Raw genomic sequence first — 20,605 nt, forward strand, 5'->3', positions numbered from 1 at the left:
TCCTGAAGGTCCCTAAGTCGTATCGATTTTTCTAAAACGAGTTTTCAGTTAAATTCATTTTTCAATCACACCTGGTAAAATCTTTGAGAGACTTGTACTGATGTTGTAAACTCATTTTTATTCCGTCGTATGAGTTTGAGATATGATGATAATACGTAAATTTATATCTAATAATCATCAAAAGTTATACAGGAGTATTAACCAGCACCCGGAAAAGTTCGGTCTTCCAAGTGGTGTTAACGTGACTGTGTGATAGAGGTGAGACGTGAAATTATCGTGTCACACGACAATGGAAACAGACCCGATTGTTTTGCTGACTCGAAGTAAACTTTCCCCTCCATCCAATATTTTAGCCATAAATCTCGTGCGTCAGCGAATCATAACTTTTATGACATAGAATTTTTATACAAACTTATTAACGGTATTGTTTGCCTTTTGTTCCTGGATTCCCTTTATTGAAAGGGCTGAATGAGAATTTTCAGCATCATATATACAGCTGACATACATATAAAGCTGACTGTACGGAGATGAGTTTTAATTTTTGATGTGTTAACTTCTTTAAAAGTGATAAGTAAGCAAGTCTAATGAAACCAAGCTGTAACGTTTGGTCATGTAACGCTTGTTCGAATAAAGTCGAAACCGAGTGTCCTTGTGGCCACGGGATCTTAACCAGATTACTTTATCTTTATTTATTAACTAAATTAACTTATTAAATTAACTTAATAACTTATTTATGAGCTAAAGGTTCGGGTTCGAATCCCAGTAGGAGCAATCATTTTTTGATGAATATGGATGTTTGTTTCCGAGTCATGGATGCTTATATGTATCTATATATGTTTAAGTATGTATATTGTATTAAAAATATCGTTTTCTTGTACCCATAGTACAGACTAGGCCTAGTTTGGTAAATGTGTTTGTATAAAAGTGTGTCAATATTATATTATTATTCACTTTGTCGCATTGAAGTCTTCACTACGCTCATGTGCTCTTAAACACACACCGTTTTATTCATTTAAATCGCCTTTACTCACTATGCATCGGTGTTGGTACCGACTAGTTTTGGTGCTTCATCAGGGTGAGTGTAGTTATTTCGCGGTGACGTCCTGTCTCGCACTACGGATTTGCGCTCATAATACGCGGCTTGACAGGGCGGGCACGGGATGATGACGCTCACGGAAGCACAGAAACTGTCGTGTCACTATTGGTGTTCACGGGCTCTTCACAATGTCGACTATATAATCATCGGCATAACGGTTTTTATTACGTGATGTGTTTAACAACACGGGTTTCCAAGTAGAGGGTAGAGACCAACCCTTGCCCTAATTACACCATCATCATCAGCCGGAAGACGTCCAATACTGGACAAAGGCCTCCCCCAAAGATCGGTCCTGTGCTACCCTTATACGTTGGGTATTCCGACGATCTTGACCAGGTGATGAAAATTACATTGTAGTCGGTCCATCTTGTGAGAGGAATACCAACACTGCGTCTTCCGGTATGTGGTCGCCATTCTAAGACTTTACTGCCTCAACAGCCATCTGTCTGTCGAACTATGTGCCCTGCCCACTGCCTGTTCAGTTTCGCAATCATTTGGGCTATTTGGAATAAAACATTTAAATTGAAAAGAATTCAACTCACTGAGGGCGAGGTTAACACTATTAAATAAACCTATTATGTTGTTCTATTGTCAGAGTAAATATTTACCATATACACAATTATAATCCTTAATTAAAATAACTCCAATTCATTTTGCCCCAACGACCATGTGTCCGTCGAACTATGTGTCATGCCCACTACCACTTCAGTTTCGCATTGATTTGGGCTCTTAATTAATTAATACATACATATATTATACTAAATACAAAATTATATTATATTATACTTAATATTTTATATATATATACCTAATATGTTTTATAATCTCCTATTATATATACCTAGTTATCGTATTCAACTCGAGAGAAGCTAGAGCTACTGAGATACATGTTATAAAGCGCACGGCACCCCTTATGCCGACACACCCTTGTCCCTCGTACATGACACTACATAATCTCTGAGCCTCCCCGGAGCGTTCACCTGTCAAGGGTCTGTCTCGCCTGCCGAGAGCTCTACACTCTAACTACTCTTGCGGTATTAAGAGCTCAAGGTTTTGAATGAATTGAAACTTTTCCTCCAACTAAATATTTGAAGATAAACTACTTACGGTTTTATTTGTAAATACGGATACAAGACGAGCAGGACGTTCAGCTCATGGTAATTGACACGCACTGCCCATTACAATGAGCGGCACTACAACTGCGCTGATCACCCTGAGACATAAGATGTTAAGTCTCATTTGCCTAGTAATTTCACTAGTTTTGGCGCCCTTCAGACCGAAACACAGTAATACTTATACATTACTGCTTACCGGCAGAAATAGGCGCCGTTGTGATACCTATAATCTAGCGGGCATCCTGTGCCAATCAGCCTCCCACTGCCACAGCTTACCCCACAGAAGCAAACATTAATTTGAGGATTTTTTATAAAATGCCCTTCCTCTCACTCGCGTTCATACTAAATCCAAAAAAAAAATTTTAAATAATACGAGTTATATTTCCAACAGAAACGGGACAAAAGAAAGCTTTAGATAAAATAGCTGACGTTGTCTAAGAATGAGTTTTTACTGCTTGTTTCGTTGTGTCGGCATAATGGGGCAACCTTGATCCGTCGCCAAGACTCTCAATCGATACATGGACTGTATTGTCCATTTAGTAGCTGACAAAGCCTGTATTTTACACATAATACAGACCTCTCACAGTAAAATCATAACATCGAGACGCAGAGAAGTAAAGTCATCTATAATAATGTAAAGAAATATTTGATTGTTAGTTAGCATTGAATTGGCTCTGAAACTACATCGAAATTCTTTCACTGTTTGGAAGCTACACTATCCCCGGGTAACATTGTTTTATTTTTATTTCAATACGGGATGAGCAGGACGTTCAGTGGATGTTAATTGATACACCCTGCCCATTACAATGCAGTGCCGCTGAGGATTCTTGAAAAATCCAAAAATTCTTAGCAGCACTACAATTGCGCTGATCTCCTTGAGACATAAGATGTGAAGTCTCCTTTTCCCAGTAATTTCACTAGCTACGGCGCCCTTCTGACCAAAACACAAGAATGCTTACACATCACTGCTTCACGGGAGAAATAGGCGCCGTTGTGTTACCCAAAATCTAGCCGGCATCCTGTGCAAAGGAGCCGGCAACTGGTAATATATAATATTTTCTGGATATATATATATATATTATTTAAAAAAAATAGGGTTGCTTACTTAGGGTCCATTAATGTAACCCAAGGTCTAAAAAAATACCTACAACATTCTTTACATAGCGTGCGCTGCGAAAAGTATTGATGACTTCCACCCATTCGAAATAGTATACCTCAGACCTGAGAAGAACGGGCGCAAGAAACTCAGAGGGATGTTTTTCATTGTTCATTGGTATTTTTATAAAAATATGGATTATAATGTAATATCGTACAATAAACATTTATAATTAAAGAGCCGCAGGGTGTTCGCTCAATTACCAGTCTGTAGTATCATTAAGAAAACTTTTATTTTATAATATAACCGTGACTCATTTGTTTTGTTTATTTTCTGGTATCATGTTGTTAAAGCATATACATCGCCCAACAAAAGATTTGCTAACTCGACTTAGCCGATTAGTAGGCATAACAAGTTTATGTTTGTTCCTCATGTCAACTTTATGATTGTCGCAGTTTCTAGCAAATTTCTTAATGTGCTTATGAACATATAACATAATCAAGAATATATTTAAATACAGGAGTTCTCAATGATATGATCGACTAGCTACCGTATGTAGCGCCCGTTCTCTAGCATGACATATGAACCAACTCTTGCCAGAACGTACAGACAGATAGACGTGGCAAAGGACTAAGTCAAACAATTTAAATATATTCAAATTCAAATATTTTTATTCAATATAGGATTCAAAATCATTTTTTGAACGTCAAAAACCCATTCAAAAGAGACTGGATAAAAATATGGATTACAATGTGATATCGCACAATAAACATTTATAATTAAAGAGCCTGAGGGCTGAGCCTGTTCGCTTTATTCCCAGTCTGTGGTGTCATTAAGAAAACCGTTTATGCTATCCTGTCCCACACAAACGTTTTTTAACAATTTTTTAAATTTAGTTGGATCATATTGTAGAAGCATATACATCGCCCAACAAAAGACTTACTAACTTGACCCAACCGAGTAGTAGGCATAATAAGTTTGTTTGTTCCTCGTCTATAATGTGACATATACAAATATGATTAATACATGATACAATTCCGAACAAGTTTACAAGTAAATCTTCCCAGATGATTCCACAGCATCTTAATTGCAACAAAGTTACATAATGCACCTCTATAAACAGTCTCAAGTTAGGAGCGTTGATCTCTTATATATGTAGCGATCGTAAAAACTAGTCGTAGGCCTCACGGTCGGGCCATAAGATGCTGTTAATAGCGGGCGAAAAGCGACACTGAAAGCGTTTAAAATAAATACATAAATATTTGAATGTGTCTTCAGTCCCAATAGTTGAATAGATATTACTGAGCTTATGCGTACCTGACTTTTTACACCTACATATACTGCTGAAAGTTGTTTTAGGTTTTGCATTTTAGACCTGGCCTTAACTGAACCCAATTTAAACATTTTGTTATGTTTTAAGTGATAGCCCTTACTTCTGGGATTAAATTTATTACACAAATAAAATTTGAAAAAAAAACTTTTAAACATAACAAATTGTTTAGATTTTCAAGAGCGACATCTCAAGTCAGTTTCCTAATATGAAAATATTGGGGTTCAGCAGGTCATCAACTGTAGATCATGTAGATGAAGCCACAACCTGAGAGTTGAAAGCATACAAGATTTTATCAACGATACGTCACTTGAACGGTTGGCCAAGTGGTAAGAGCGCTCGCACAGAACGCGAGAGGTCGCGGGTTCGAGTCCCGCATCGTTCATAAAATTCTGTTTTAAATTTTATTTGTCTAATGAACCTAATTTGTAATTTATCAAATAATTTAAGATCTAAAATTCTAACCGATATTGAGTAATATTTATTTACATTTGTTCTACCAAAATAATTTTGGTTACGATACACTTTTATATTTTACTAGCTGACCCGGCAAACGTTGTTTTGCCATAAAAAGTATAATTCACGTGATAGTTCTATAAGTAATAAAATATTGCCTATATTATAGCCTGTACATCATTTTGTTCTATTGTCAATAGTTTTTGGAGCGCACGCAAAAATAGGTTTTCGATTTTACACCTTGTGTTACAAAATAGCAATTTTATTACGGATCCCTAATTTTGAAACTTCGGCAAATGGACTACCTAACACTGAAAGAATCATTCAAATCGGACCAGTAGTACCAGAGATTAGCGCGTTCAAACAAACAAACACTGCAGCTTTATAATATTAGTATAGATATACCACTTACATCATCATCTTACTGCCGTTCCCAATATTCAGTATATCTCTTACTTGAGATAAAAATCGTAACTATCGTTAACTTTTCTGTCCCAATAAACTTATCGACGGTAACTCACCTTATCCGTACACGCTATCTGTCAATGTGAGGACGTTTTAGCTTACCAACTAAAGAAGTTTGTATGGAAATTGCAATTCACGCGTCCTGATATAAGGCGATAAGAATGACTTATCGGGTATATTGGGACAGCTTAAGATTATTGACTTACTGACATTAGAAGGTAATATATATATATATATCTGTAGATAGTACATTGGGAACGGCCGTTAGTGACATCTGAGACGCAGCGTAAGGCAACATAAATCTATTATGTATGCGTATTTTCAAAAAAATACGATTATCATACATGACACTAGACCTTTACGGCCTTAGAATTAAACTTGGTCTACATAATATATACTAGGTACTTAGTATATACATGATTATAAACAAAGAATATAAAAATGCTCAAATATCATTGACAACACTGCCAATACAATGATCACTTTTAAGTTTTCCGAATAAACGTGGTTGACGTTATACGTCCGAATATACCAATCATAAACGTAATGTCTATAGGTAAACATTTTGCCCGCTTGAACACAGTCCCTTTCGTAGCCGCGCCCGCTTCGCTTACTGTAACCAGATCTAGTGGCCACACCGGACTTGTGTGCGGAGGCATTACTACTGTTATGTCTTCTTTGATTGACAGATTAATCTCTCATCGTCTTATTATAGGCATTAATGTATTCGTTTCTCACTAACTGTATGACTAATTAATAAAGATGACATTTTTATGGATTGTTTGTGCTTTTCTTATATTAGATATAATATATATAATCTCAAATAAATATAATCATATCATATTTAGTTCTACACACAATCACTATATATATATTACACCCTTTTTGAGACTAAATTGTATCGACTATAATGCTCTCGGAAGTTTTTAAGGGCACCGTAGCTAGTAAAATTACTGGGCAAATGAGACTTAACATCTTATGTCTTAAGGTGACGAGCGCTATAATGTAGACCCGCTCAGAATTTTTGGGTTTTTCAAGAATCCTGAGCGGGTTAATTTTTCTTCCTCTTCTATAAAAAAGCTAAAGGGAACCTCCCTTTGGTTTTACTGAGCCTCCATAGCCTATCCGTCCGTCGGTGTGTCAAAGCACTGCATCTCATAAACCACAATAGTTAACTGCAATTTGGACAGATTGTAAAGTACTCTTGTAAATTGTAAAGCATCAGGGAAAATTAAAACAGAATTCCAAGACAAATCAATGTATTATGTACAGATTTTACAATTATAACTTTTAACTTTCAAATATACTCTCACAGAATTCCTTAACAACACTTTAACACTGCAGAATAATTAATTTTATCCTAAGCAAGACATTTTATACCCTTTGCCACCCCTCTCCTCGCCCCTCCACTACTCGCGTCACACTTCACACCGCTATACTAACGCCACCGCTCCGACAACCGCTCCTCTCTTCACTTCACTCGTTACAAATTATTTATAAAGTAAATTAGTATTTGAGCTCCCGTTTGTTACGTTTTTATTACGGAAACAGAACTGCTATTTTGAAAGTGGCACCTCAATTTCACTTACTAAGCTTAAAGTCAAAGTGAAATAAACTTTATTCAAATAGGCTTAAACTAAGCGCTTCTGAATCGTCACTATAAGTTTTTCTGTTGAATTACTTAATAAATTAATATGTCTGTAAAAAGTTGAACTCGCGAGTTCAACTTCAACGAGTAAGAAACGAAGAACAAGAAAAGAAGAACATATTAGAAACTCAACGGCCACTCTTTTCAATCAAATAGAGTATTTTACAATGTCTGTAATATACATATTGAATTAGTTTGTAAGGTTAAAAATATATGAGTCGTGTTTAAATAATATAAATTATTTCATGAAAAGAAATAAATAATTAAATGTATAAATATAAATTATCATATATTGGATGCATCAACCTGTAGGGCTTTAACTCAACGCTTGTGTAAGGATGCTTCGTGAACACAATAAGATAGTCGTGATAACTGTCACAATTAGTAATTGCATCCAACAAATACAATTATTAATTCACTTAAATGATACTTATTTATTATATTTTCCTTGTTCCAGTGCTATCAGTGGTCACCTGCTTCGAGCAGCAGTACTTCAGGATATCCCCTAAAAGCCTCCGCGTGCACGAAGGGTCGGAGGCTGTGTTGGAATGTGCCGTCGCCAATCTCGCAGGTCAAGTGCAGTGGGCTAAGGATGGATTTGCACTTGGTAAGTATTTTTCTATCTACTGTTTATTTCGAATTTGTTTAAGGTTGGGGACCGAGCCAACGGCCTTGAGAAATCGAGCGGAGCTAGGTTACCTCTGCCGTAGAAGATCGCCATTATTTTTATTCGGAATTAGAAGCATTTTTAATTTATTACAAACATGATACAATTTTCTTTACATAACTATGTTATGTTAAATAGTTGTTGTACAATTAATAAATTTTCGTACTTGGCTCCAACTGTAAAAGTTAGGGGTAGGTTATAAGTTATAGGTTATTTGTTTATATTTTAATGTTTTTTTATAAGAATGTAATAAAAAAAATGAATTTTCTTCTCATATTCTGTAGATATATAATTATTTTTTGTAAAAATATAAGCTGTATATAAACAGTCATGTAATGGTTACACCTATGCGCTATTTTGGCGATTTCTTGGGATGTCCGTTTGTTAACAAAAACCTTTTTTTACCACACCTCCATGGAAAGTCGTTCTTTGCCCTGTTTTCCGGGGGAGTGGCACTCTTCGGCCCTCTGAATTTGATGACTTATCGTTATTGACACATGCGTCAGCAACGTCTATGGGCCGAGACGTGTGAAAGATTTCAAGATAAGTGTTAAAGAAAGCCTTTTTTTAAATGACAAAATAAATGCTTTTAACTAGATCCATATGAAATATGTAAAGTCTTACGGGCTTACAAATAAAATTGGCATTAAGTTTTAACTAAGCATAAACCAAGAAAATGTAAAATGTTTACGACGTATAACGTTTCCCGCGTTTATTTGCAAGGCAGCTTGTCATTCGGAAAATTTCAGAATTATCATTGTATTGACAGTGTTGTCAACGATATTGTAAACATTTTGCATTTTCTTTGTTTATCATCAGTTATAACTTTATACCAAGTTTATTTGTAAGGCCGTTAGACTTAATCACATACTAGCGTATAAATTACTTGATCCCCCGATGCCCGTAACCAATTTTGATTTGTCGATGTATGCTTTAGCTAGTGGTTATCTACTCGTAGTTTTATATTCAAAATATTATAGGGAGCTTAATATACCAGCTGTTTTAGAGCCAAATGGCAAACCCGCCGTGATGGCAAGCGTCCTGATGGAATGACGCTGGTGGCTTGGGCACGGGGAAGGACGCTGGTGTGGGACGCGACTTGCGTCCACACTCTGGCTCCTTCTCATGTTCAAGTAACATCAGTTGGTGCTGGGGCTGCTGCTTCGACTGCCGAAGACAGCAAACGTCGCAAATATGTTGGTCTCAGTGAGTCATACATCTTTGTGCCGTTTGGTGTCGAGACACTTGGCCCGTGGGGCTCAAAAACATATATATATGTAGAAGTTTGTCTGTTAATCTCCGGATCGACTGACATACATCATAGACGATATAACTCAAGTTACTCCTTAGTTATGATTTAAAGCTAAGATAGCCACGTAAAAATTTACTACTTGGAAATTATAAAACATAATAAAATCAATGTCATAATTGCTTGTCAAACAAACCGATCGGAAACGTTTTATGTAATTGGATTTAATTAAATTTTACCACTAAAACTGTCCTTCGAAAATTTTCAGTTATAATAATTAATTGTGTTATAATAATTGCTGTAGAAGTTTAAATAGGCTTCCAATTTGTCGGGTTTGTATTAGGGTTGAAGGGAATGAGTAAAGCTCTGTTCAAACTGAGATGAATAACGCTCGGGACGCGGTACGGAAGTCGCTCGCGCCGATTGTGTCAGCTAACTTGTATGGACATGTTCAAATTCACGCGAGTAGCCGCTTAAGTTGAAGCGAAACAAGACAACGCCCGGCAGGATTAATTGATCTCACAATGCATGATGTTTCTCTACTGAAGAACCAAAAATGACACGCGGGAAGTCGCGTCAGTTTGAGAGGCTAAGCGAGCGAGCGAATTACTGTAAAACGCGTCCCGTGCGTTATTCGCCTCAGTTTGAACAGAGCTTAATGTATTTTTGTATTATTTCTGTCACAGATAATCGTCGATTGATTGATTGTAAATGTATATTTTTGAAAAATTAGCACTGAAATTATTTAAATTTATTTGCGATGCGCGCACGCCATTTTTTTTTTATGATAATAAGGGACGAGACGAGCAGGGCGTTCAGCTGATGGTAATTGATACGCCATGCCCATTACAATGCAGTGCCGCTCAGGATTCTCAAAAAACACAAAAATTCTGAGCGGCACTACAATTGCGCTCGTCACCTTGAGACATAAGATGTCAAGCCTCATTTGCCCAGTAATTTCACTAGCTACGGCGCCCTTCAGACCGTAACACAGTAATGCTTACAAATTACTGCTTCACGGCAGAAATAGGCGCCGTTGTGGTACCCATAATCTAGCCGGTTTCCTGTACAAAGGAGCCTCCCACTGTTAAATGACACCATGACAAGTTAGTTATTAATATGACTTAATATAACAGAAATATATGTTCAAGTTAAATATATATTCACCATAGGGAGTGACAATAACATAGCATATTGCAACAACACTTGGTTAAACATCATGAAGTTACAACACTTCGTAAAGGGGCCTTGACATGGGGAGAAGAACAGATATGAAACTAACACATAATTATAAAATTGCTTAGCCAACTTCATATAATATAATATTATAGAATTTTGACTTTGATTACACTATAGTGCTTTCTTCGTACTTTCGAAAGTCGTTTTGAAATGTGGTATTATTTTTTTAACCTGAAATATCAAAGAGTCGTACCTACGGTGACTTCAAATATCCCACAGTCGATGTCGCTAGCAAAAGTAGTATATAATATATATATTAGATATTAACTTTTATAAAAACTGATTGTAGGTGTTATAGTGTAGCTGACATAATTGCAAATTAAAAAAAAAATCTGTTCATCTGTGTGTTATTTTATACACGCTATTCTCTGGAACTTTTGGACGGACTCTTACGAAACTTCACAAATGTCTTCAACGTGGCCTGTAGGCTGTATTTCATCAAAATCGGTGATCGGAGAAACAATTTATGCTTTTTTTTTACATTAAAAATAAGTATTCTTACAAATGCAAGCAAATTTTTAATTTCTTATGCAAGAGTAAGACCAGCGTACGGGTCACTTGGTGTTAAGTGATCACCGTTGCAACACCAAAGCAATCACAGGATAGCCGGCCTTTAAGGTGTACGCGCTTTTCTTAAAGTTACCCATGTCGTATCGTCCCGGAAACACCGCACAAGGAAGCTCATTCCACAGCTTGTTCATAATTAATTACCCTAAGCGAAGTCATGAGTGCAGCTGGATGTTAAATAAATTTAATTGTCTGATTATAAAGAAAAGTATCACAGTTTAAAATAGCGTGCGCAGAACTATCGACGCCACATTACAAATTTCACACCGAAATCGAATACCATCTCTACAAGCGTGGAATACGAAACGGTAATCCATCGTGTTTATTGTGAAGACATGTTTAAAAACCATCAAGTTATCAATGCTTCGGTACGGTACTTTGGAGAAAATCTATATATATTATATATAATGAAAATGGTCTTTGTTTGAGGCTCAATCTCACCTAAACCACTGATCGTATTGACATGAAACTACCACCATTCGACGCGAAATTTATCGTAGATGGTTTATGGCTACTTATTTTTCGAATACCAACGTTCCTTCATTAATTTATTTACTTTTAAATTCGCCCAGCGAACGGCTAGTAATATATAAATTCAACTTTCAATTCCGAATTCCACCTTCCCACGACACGCCACCTATTTGCATATCATCCCTACCATCTGGGTGTGTGGCGGTCCTCCTCATTTCTTCCACGCTTTAAAAACTTTTTCGAAAGTATATTTTTGAAAATTTCATTTTACCTGTACTGAATTAGAAATATAATCGAAGTAGAGTTCACATTTCTCAATATAACTAAAAAGTTACCTTAAATGTATTGTTTATAATTTGAAATAAATCATTATATTAAATCTAAAAGACATACAGATAAAATAGAAAAAAAAAAACATAAAACATTATTTTGTTTTCGGTATTGTTTTTTTAAATATTTATATCTTCATCATTTTACAAATTATTTTAACTACAATATAACATTTAAATTATTGATACAACAAAAATACTCAAACGTCAAATACTCAATACCTTACACGAGTAAGTCAGAAAATAAGTATATCAATTACTAAGTTTATAGGGTTCACTCGATAATTAACGTAAAAATAAATCTGTACCAAGCCTTATATTGGAACAAAATATTCTCTTCTACTTCTAAATAATTAAAAATTCCATTAAAATTTAGCGAATAATAAATAAAAGCTCGGCTCACACCGGAGAAGTTCGCATCGACGCGCGCGAAACCGCTGCCGACGAACTTGTTAAAAAAAGTTAATTTACGTTCTATCTGAGCGAAGTTTTAAAGCTATACAGAGCTTTCGAAGTTCTCAGTTTTAATGCTGAGCTTTTTGTTTGAGCTATGAAGTGATATTTTAATGTACTTCTCCGTTACAAAGCGAATCGAAGTGATTTAGGTAAATAATTTTTGAGTTAATTTGTGCATGTTTATGTGCGCGATGTTTATGTGGGCGTTTTTTATTGTGTTTACGTTGTTGAAGGGCTCGAAAAGTTGATTCGAGGGAACCTTTTATAAAAAGCAAGTATATTCTCGCGTATACATGAGACGAACCCATACATACGTGTTTGTTCTTAATTTGACTGTACTTTTTCGTATGATTTCACATTTATTTTCCTTTGATTTTAGAAGTGAAAACCTCTTTTCCATCGCTGTGATTTGAAAGTCGATGACACGAAAAAGAGACAGACACACAAAGTCATAAGATTTAACGTGGGAAAAAACGAGAGTGAGATATGAAGCATTATACAGTGTTTGGTACTAGGCGATCATACTTGAAGAAGAGATCGTCTTATGTATGACTCGAGTATACCTTAAAATATTGACGTCATGTGCACGACGTATTACTCCATAAACATCAGGAGAACATAAATATGGGAGTGGTGATAGTAATGTCTTTTATAACGATTGAAATCATGTGTCATCCTAGCCAGATGTACCAAGATTTCATATGCAGCTTAGAGGTTCATGCACAATGGAGGTTTCACTTCTGACATGTGCACTGTACTCACGCAATTTTTTTATTAATCTAGTTTTACTATTTCTCAACCGTTTTTTTATTTTGGAATCCAATAATTTCTATAATTTTTTATCAAATTTAATGATTCACCATTTAGCAGGACAATATATAGCCTATATGTTGTCAAAATTTTAATTAAATTTATTTAGTACTTTGCATATTGCTGCTTTATGACAAAAAAGGCGTCACTGTGGTACTCATAATTTGGAATCTTGTGCAAAAAAGTGTCCAATTTGTTTATTTGAATTTCTGAAAACACTCGAGCAATAATTACCTGAATAAATCTTTCAACAAATCCAATCCTGTGGGGAAATAGATGTGTGTAGGGGACATAAAATTTAATACGTGTCGTTTCCTCTGAGGGTTAAAGGAAAACTTTACTTAAACATTTATTACTCACAAGTGACCCGCTTTGTTTTCTTCCGGGATAAATCAAACCTAACGAAATGTTTAATGTGTCATTATTTAAGAAGATTTTTACTTTTTATACCATTGTTGAGTGCTTAAAACATCTTCTTCATCAGCCGGTAGACGTCCACTGTTGGACAAAGGCCCAAAGATATCCACGACGATCGGTCCTGCGCTGCCCTCATCCAACGTATTCCGGCGATCTTGACTAGATCGTCGGTTCATCTTGTGGGGGCCAACCAACACTGCGTCTTCCACTACATAGTCGCCATTCGATTCATTCACTTTTCTGCCCCACCGGCTATATGCCCGTCGAACTATGTGCCCTGCCCTCTGCCATATAAGATATATCTGTCGATAATTAATTTATATGCGTATATACGCACGTAAGCAGTTATACTTGTTTGGCAAAATAAACAAAAATAAATAATACTATGATAAATTGCTTGTCCAGACGTGTTTCAACAACACAAATCTCCCAATGCAACAATGGAACTCCAGTTAAGATTTCTACGCAAAGTAGCGGTGCACGTTATACTATTGTATTCCAGTTTAAAGGGTGCAGTTACAAACACTCCATATTAAGTCTCGGGGTGTCTGAGGTTGTATCGTATGTATATATTACTCTACGCATTCGGTTGTTTACGTGGACGATTCTAAGAAAATTCATTGAAGTCGGCGTTACTTTGCGGAAATCCATAATTATCCAAATGATTTGAGTTTTCTTTAGTGTTCATTCCGCCACTATTTGTCTTTAAACAATTCGACACGTGTTTCGCCTCCACACGAAGCATCCTCAGGACGTGTTGACTCAAATGAGTCTCGTGCCAGATTTTGGCGTCAAATCATTTGGTAGACGATTCTATCACTTTCTCTCCAATATTAAATCAAACTCCAACTTCCCAGTGCTTGGTATCTTAGTAAATCTCTGTTTAATAAAACACGCTTTAAAAATATGAGCGCAATAAAAACTCCATTGATATTTATTGTAAATTACTTATATTGAAACATTTTTAGTGTATATTTGAATAACTATGTATAATTTATTATGTTTGTTTATTATTGAAAATCGTCTTAGATTATTTATACGTTTTATCGTCGAAAAAATTGAGGTTGACAGTTTACCTCTATTTTTATTAGCCTGTCACGAACACTAAAATAATAAACCTGTTCTGTTTTCATCGATTGTCTAGCAGCCAGAGGCCTTATCTAGACGTATAAATTATTTGAGAAAATAGTATTAAAAGTTCTGATGCATAGATTTATAAGCTCCGGAAGAAACGAATATAAAACATATTAAAACTCTCTCATGTCCAAGTTACGTCAGTTGGTGCTGGGGCTGCTGCTTCGACTGCCGAAGACCACAAGCGTCGCAAATATGTTGGTCTCAGTGAGTCTTACATCTTTGTGCCGTTTGGTGTCGAGACACTTGGCCAGTGGGGCCCAGAGTCGCGGAGAATGTACAAAGTACTATATAAGGCTATTTCAGTCAACGGATCAGCCTAGCCATCCAACGCGGTAATGCTGCCAGTATTCTTGGTGCGCTTCCACGTAATGATAGTTTTAATTTGATATAGTCATAGTATTGTAAATATAGTTATAAGATTTGTTTTGTTTGAATAAAAATTATATATTATTAAAACTATAACAATCTCCAATTGTTTCAGGTTTCTCGTCCGTGATACCAGGCTACCCTCGGTACACGATGTTCGGCGATCGACGACATGGAATCTATAACCTTCGTATCGTTAACGTCTCGTTAGTCGACGATGGCGAGTTCCAGTGTCAAGTTGGCCCGGCGCAGATGCACAAGGTCATCCGAGCGAACGCGACCCTGTCTGTGATATGTACGTAGCTTTATTTTATTTATCAGTGCATGTGTGTATTTATCGATAGATTTATAAATCAAATCAAATCAAAATCCGTTTATTCACGTAGGTCACGGAAATGACACTTATGAATGTCAAAAAAAATTTCTTATTGAATCTACCGCTACTTCGTGAAGGGTTGAGCTAATGAGAAAAAGTAGCAAGAAACTCATTGCCACTCTTTTATATCAAGATTTACATTTACATCGATTAACAAATCATTTCAATTACAATATAATATGTAAAATGTAAAATGATGCAACAAACACACTCAAACGTCAGATAGTCAATGTCTTACACGAGTAAGTCAAAAAAGTAAATGAAAATTAATACAAAAGTTATTGAGTACAGTGGCTGCATCATCCACATACACCATAAATAAATAAAGGTATATATTCAATGGTAGTTGTACGAGGCTTGTCTAAGCCATTATTAAATTATTTTGTTGTCATAAAACCGTCTGTCTTTATCTTACCTTTGTCACTAGAGAATGACATAACAGGGAGAAGTAATTTGAAAGATAATGCTAAAAACGGAACGTTTTGTATCGTTTTTATATTCCTCTGCCAAAACATGTTTATTTTACTAAAAAGCCGAAAGAGATACAAAAAAAAAAACTAATGAGCCACGTTTTTGGAAAACACTCAAGTAATTAAGAATAAAAGGAAAGCGGTCAGGGAAATTTCACCGCAGCGATTACCATCACATTAAGTTTAATGGCGTTTTTTCCTTTGCATAGATATGGCCAGTAAAAAATTATAGAGGCCGTATCGTAAATGAGCAACAAAAGTTTAGGTAACATTAAATTTATGAAGAATAAAATTCAATTGTTCTAGAATTTTATGGAAGCGATAATAAAGAAACGGTTATAAAACTAGAGGGGATAAACACTCTTTCATAAATAGAACGTTTTTGTTCTGCGTGTAATTTACCCCAGTTTTATTTTCATCATTATACGGCCAAACGCAGTCATTTGAAAACCGCCGCAGCTTAACCGACCTTAGGTTTTCAGCGTTCCGTACCTATGAAAGAACTAAGGATACCATTATAGTTACGAGGTATCAAGTTAAATTCGTTTTTTTTTAAATGACAGTAAGGGACGCGACGAGCAGGACATTCAGCTCATGGCCCTGTCCATTACAATGCAGTGCCGCTCAGGATTCTTGAAAAACCCAACAATTCTGAGCGTCACTACAATTGCGCTCGTGTCCTTGAGACATAAGATGTTAAGTCTCGTTTGCCCAGTAATGTCGCTAGCTACGGCGCCCTTCTGACCGAAACACAACAATGCTTACACATTACTGCTTCACGGCAGAAGTAGGCGCTGTTGTGGTAATCATAATCTAGCCGGCACCCTGTGCAAAGGAGCCTCCCCATGGTAAATTTAAACAAGACGTACTAAGATTTACGTTCGACGCGTCACTCGGACGGTTGGCTCAGTTGGTAAGAGCGCTGGAACCCGAGTGGTGCGGGTTCGAGTCCCACATCTTCCGTGCTTTTTGGTTACAAATTTCACTTTAAAATAACAATTTGATTTTAATTCTTTATTTATAACGAAATTCTGCATTTTATAAGGAAAAACTTTTTTCTGCCCCGTTTAATGTTTTAAGAATTATAGTCAATAAACATGTATTTCAAACCAGACTACAGATAGAGATAAATTACTACCTTCTACTGTCAGTAATTAGCTGTCAATAATCTGAAGATGTCCCAATATACCCGATAAATCATTCTTATCGCCTTATATTGGGACTCATGAATTGCAATTTCCATACAAAGTTCTATCGCTGGTAAGCCATACGTCGTCCCATTGACAGACAGCGTGCACGGATAAGGTGAGTTACCGTCGATAAGTTGATTGGGACAGAAAAGTCAACGATTGTTACGTTTTTTATCTCAAGTAAGTGATAGACTGAATATTGGGAACGGCCGTTATTGCCCATATGATATGCACGCCCCAACTCAGTCTGTCTGTAGTCTTCATATGTAAAGTACATATAGGCTGCGATGATCACCAACCATCAGTTGGCACTTTTTTCAGGTCCACCTTTGCCACAATTTATTACAGATTTATTATCAAATCTATATATATATATATATATATATATAAATGAATTGCTGTTCGTTAGTCTCGCTAAAACTCGAGAACGGCTGTACCGATTTGGCTAATTTTGGTCTCGAATTATATGTGGAAGTCCAGAGAAGATTTAAAAGGTGAATAAATAGGAAAATGCGGCTAAATTAAATAAAAACAACGAATTTGTTTTTCCTTTGATGTGTCCATACATAATTTCTATGAGAGAATTTATTGACGCACGGTTTGACAGTTCTGCTGTGTAACAATTTCATAACGACAGCAGGGTGCATATTTTACGAAGTAATTCTTGATGTTATGATATATTATTGACAAATTCATAAAAAACATTATTTTATTTATTATATACAGAACAACGTCTGTCGGGTCAAGTAGTTAATTAATAAAAATTAAATAAATTTTCTAGAAAACACAATCGTGAATCAAAAGTAAGTTGTTAAATATACGTATATATATAAATATATGTGATACGTAAATTGAATCCAGTAGGGTAAAAGTATAAAAAGGTCAGCGAAATGGGCAAGTCTTGCTACTAGAAGGAAGAGGTTATGAAAGGCTTAGGCGGATAAACTGTAGGGTCAGATCCTAGTTGAGGAGTTTATGACCGTATCCGTGATAGGTTTTGGGGAGTAGTGATGTTCGGTTGGTACGATAAAATTGAGTCGATAAAATATTGATGATTTTATTTATATTATTAGCTGACCCGGCAAACGTTGTTTTGCCATATAATTTTAGAGTTAGACCGTTTCCTTGGACATTACAACATTATAATATTTTTTTTCCTAAAATAAAATATTTTTTCTAAAATAAACGTAGCCTTAGTTACTCCTCATTACATCAGCTACCTGCTAATATAAGTCCCGTCAAAATCGGTCTTGATATTTCAGAGATTCGCCGGAACAAACAGACAGACAGACAGACAAAAATTGTAAAAAAAAATGTTTTGGTGTATGTACCGTATCTTTATTCATATACATGTTGTAAAAAACGGTTATTTACATATTACAAACAGACACTCCAATTTTATTTATATGTATAGATGTTTAGATTGAGAGAGATAAAAGTGCAATACAATATATGTTTGACTATAGAGACTATATAAACCTATAGGTTTGACATATCTACATAATCGGTGATGTATGTACTATGTCAGCAGTGATAACTGTGAAAGAAAACATATATATGTGTAGGTATATATTTAAATATTTTACAGTTACAATCTGAGATGAGATTTTTAAACATATCTTATTTACGTACAGCATCATAAGTTCTGGTCAAGCAAAGGAAGTTCATACTTCATATATCATTCAATAAGTAATTGTTAGGTAAATATTTTATATTCAAAGTCACAGATCAAATATAAAAGGCCATCGTGAGTTTGATCATAACTATTGTATGAAACACTTACTTACACATTAAAAATCGTGTTTTTGATGTTTTATTTTATCTTGAGAAATATTTTTCTGAACTTTATTAAACAATATTATTTTACTTCTTATTTTATTCTTAATATCTACTTATGTATATGTATAAATACAATACAAAGAATATAGACAATTATCGATATCCCACTAACAACACTATTTGTATATTCGCAATAATAGCGCTGCGACTATTTTACGAGAGGTTTTTATTCAAATTTTTTGGTTCCGTATCCAATATGCAATAAGAGCGATATATTATTTCGGTCCCTTATACGTTTGTGTCAAAACTTTTGTTCATGGGCTTAGTGTTTTGTGACCTTTTTCATATAATACACATAAAGGCTATTTTACTTTGCTTTTAAAAATTTTCAGGGCGAAATGAAATGGCCGCGATTTTATATGAGATTTTATTAACATTTGGGAGGAATGGGTTACTACTGTTTAGATATTTAGTTTATAGATTTCGACTTGACAAGCCTGTTTTTCATTTGTATTATTTTTGAGAGACTTGGTTTTTGATCACAATGATTATTATTATACTAGCCTTTTACTCGTAGGCCGGGTTGGATCATATTAGCTGTTATAGTTAAGGTTTAAGTCAAATTTAATGTTAACAGCTGCAACGCTGACTTTAACATAGACTGCGGAATGTGTTGCACCATCGTATATCCCTTGGCATAGTTAAAGTTAAAAAATAAAAAATCAAGTAAATTTTGAATATTTATTTGAAACTATTAACAGTTATTTTGCTAGTTAACATTAACAATTGCTTAAACCGGCCAAAAATTTGTCAGTAACCTAAGTCGTAGTATTATGAGGATTCAGGTAAAACAATGGAAATTTTTCGGTACAGATTTTTTGATTGGACGATTAAAAGCTGGGACAGCTGAAATTAAATAGTTTCTCATAAAACATATATATATATTATGTAAAAAGAATAAAATAACCAATAATTGTATTATATTTCCTAGAATTTCTATTGAGAATGACTCGCAACTGTTTCGATTTCTCAAAACTATTCTCTTTTTATATCACAAATGTCTACGCTTGCAATTTTACCAGTAGATATGGCAAAATAACATTTATTCCTGGAAATATAGTTGTTTTGTGTCAGTAAAATTTTCAAAGTAAATACAAATTCTTGCATTCCTAATTCTACCAGTGGGAGGCTTCTTTGCACAGGATGCCGGCTAGATAATGGGTACCACAACGGCCCCTATTTCTGCCGTGAAGCAGTAATGTGTAAGCATTACTGTGTTTCGGTCTGAAGGGCATCGTTGCTAGTGAAATTAGGTACTGGGCAAATGAGACTGAACAACTTATGTCTCAAGGTGACGAGCGCAGTTGTAGTGCCGCTCAGAATTTTTGGGTCTTTCAAGATCCCGAGCGGGACTGTATTGTAATGGGCAGGGCGTATTAATTACCATCGGCTGGACGTCTGGCTCGTCTCGTCCCTTATTTTCATAAGAAAAACTACAATTGATTTAAACACATTTTTATTTATTCCTAATATTAAGTGAACAGATAACCTTTAAATCTAATCAATAAATAGTCTCTCTCTCTCTGTATGAATGTTATATTTTGTATTCATATTATAATTTCAGCTTAATTTAATACAGTTAAATATAGTACGAGGAGTTAAGCTTAAGACCGCTATGCCGAGAAATGGCCAAAATAGCGCATATTTGAACCCATTTCTTAACGGTTTGTATAAAGCAGAATATGAGAGAAATATATATATTTTTTAATTTCTATCTTTAATAGATATTGCGAAAAAAAATCACCTAAGTACCCCTTACTCTTACAGTTGGAGCCATGCTAATCATTCGATTTAGATAAAAATTGTTTGAAATATT

At 35.3% G+C, this 20,605-nt stretch overlaps 1 protein-coding gene across 1 annotated transcript in view; it reads left to right on the forward strand.

Annotated features, from left to right (window-relative positions):
• Positions 1 to 20,605, forward strand: part of LOC126976150 (nephrin) — a 289,278-nt gene that overhangs the window by 26,766 nt on the left and 241,907 nt on the right. Inside the window, exons 3-4 of the mRNA XM_050824354.1 lie at positions 7,664 to 7,813; positions 15,030 to 15,209. Coding sequence (XP_050680311.1) covers positions 7,664 to 7,813; positions 15,030 to 15,209 — 330 coding nt within the window. The remainder of the gene's footprint in view (positions 1 to 7,663; positions 7,814 to 15,029; positions 15,210 to 20,605) is intronic.

Source organism: Leptidea sinapis, chromosome 39 (genome assembly GCF_905404315.1).
Source record: "Leptidea sinapis chromosome 39, ilLepSina1.1, whole genome shotgun sequence".
In the NCBI taxonomy this organism is placed as follows: Eukaryota; Metazoa; Arthropoda; class Insecta; order Lepidoptera; family Pieridae; genus Leptidea; species Leptidea sinapis.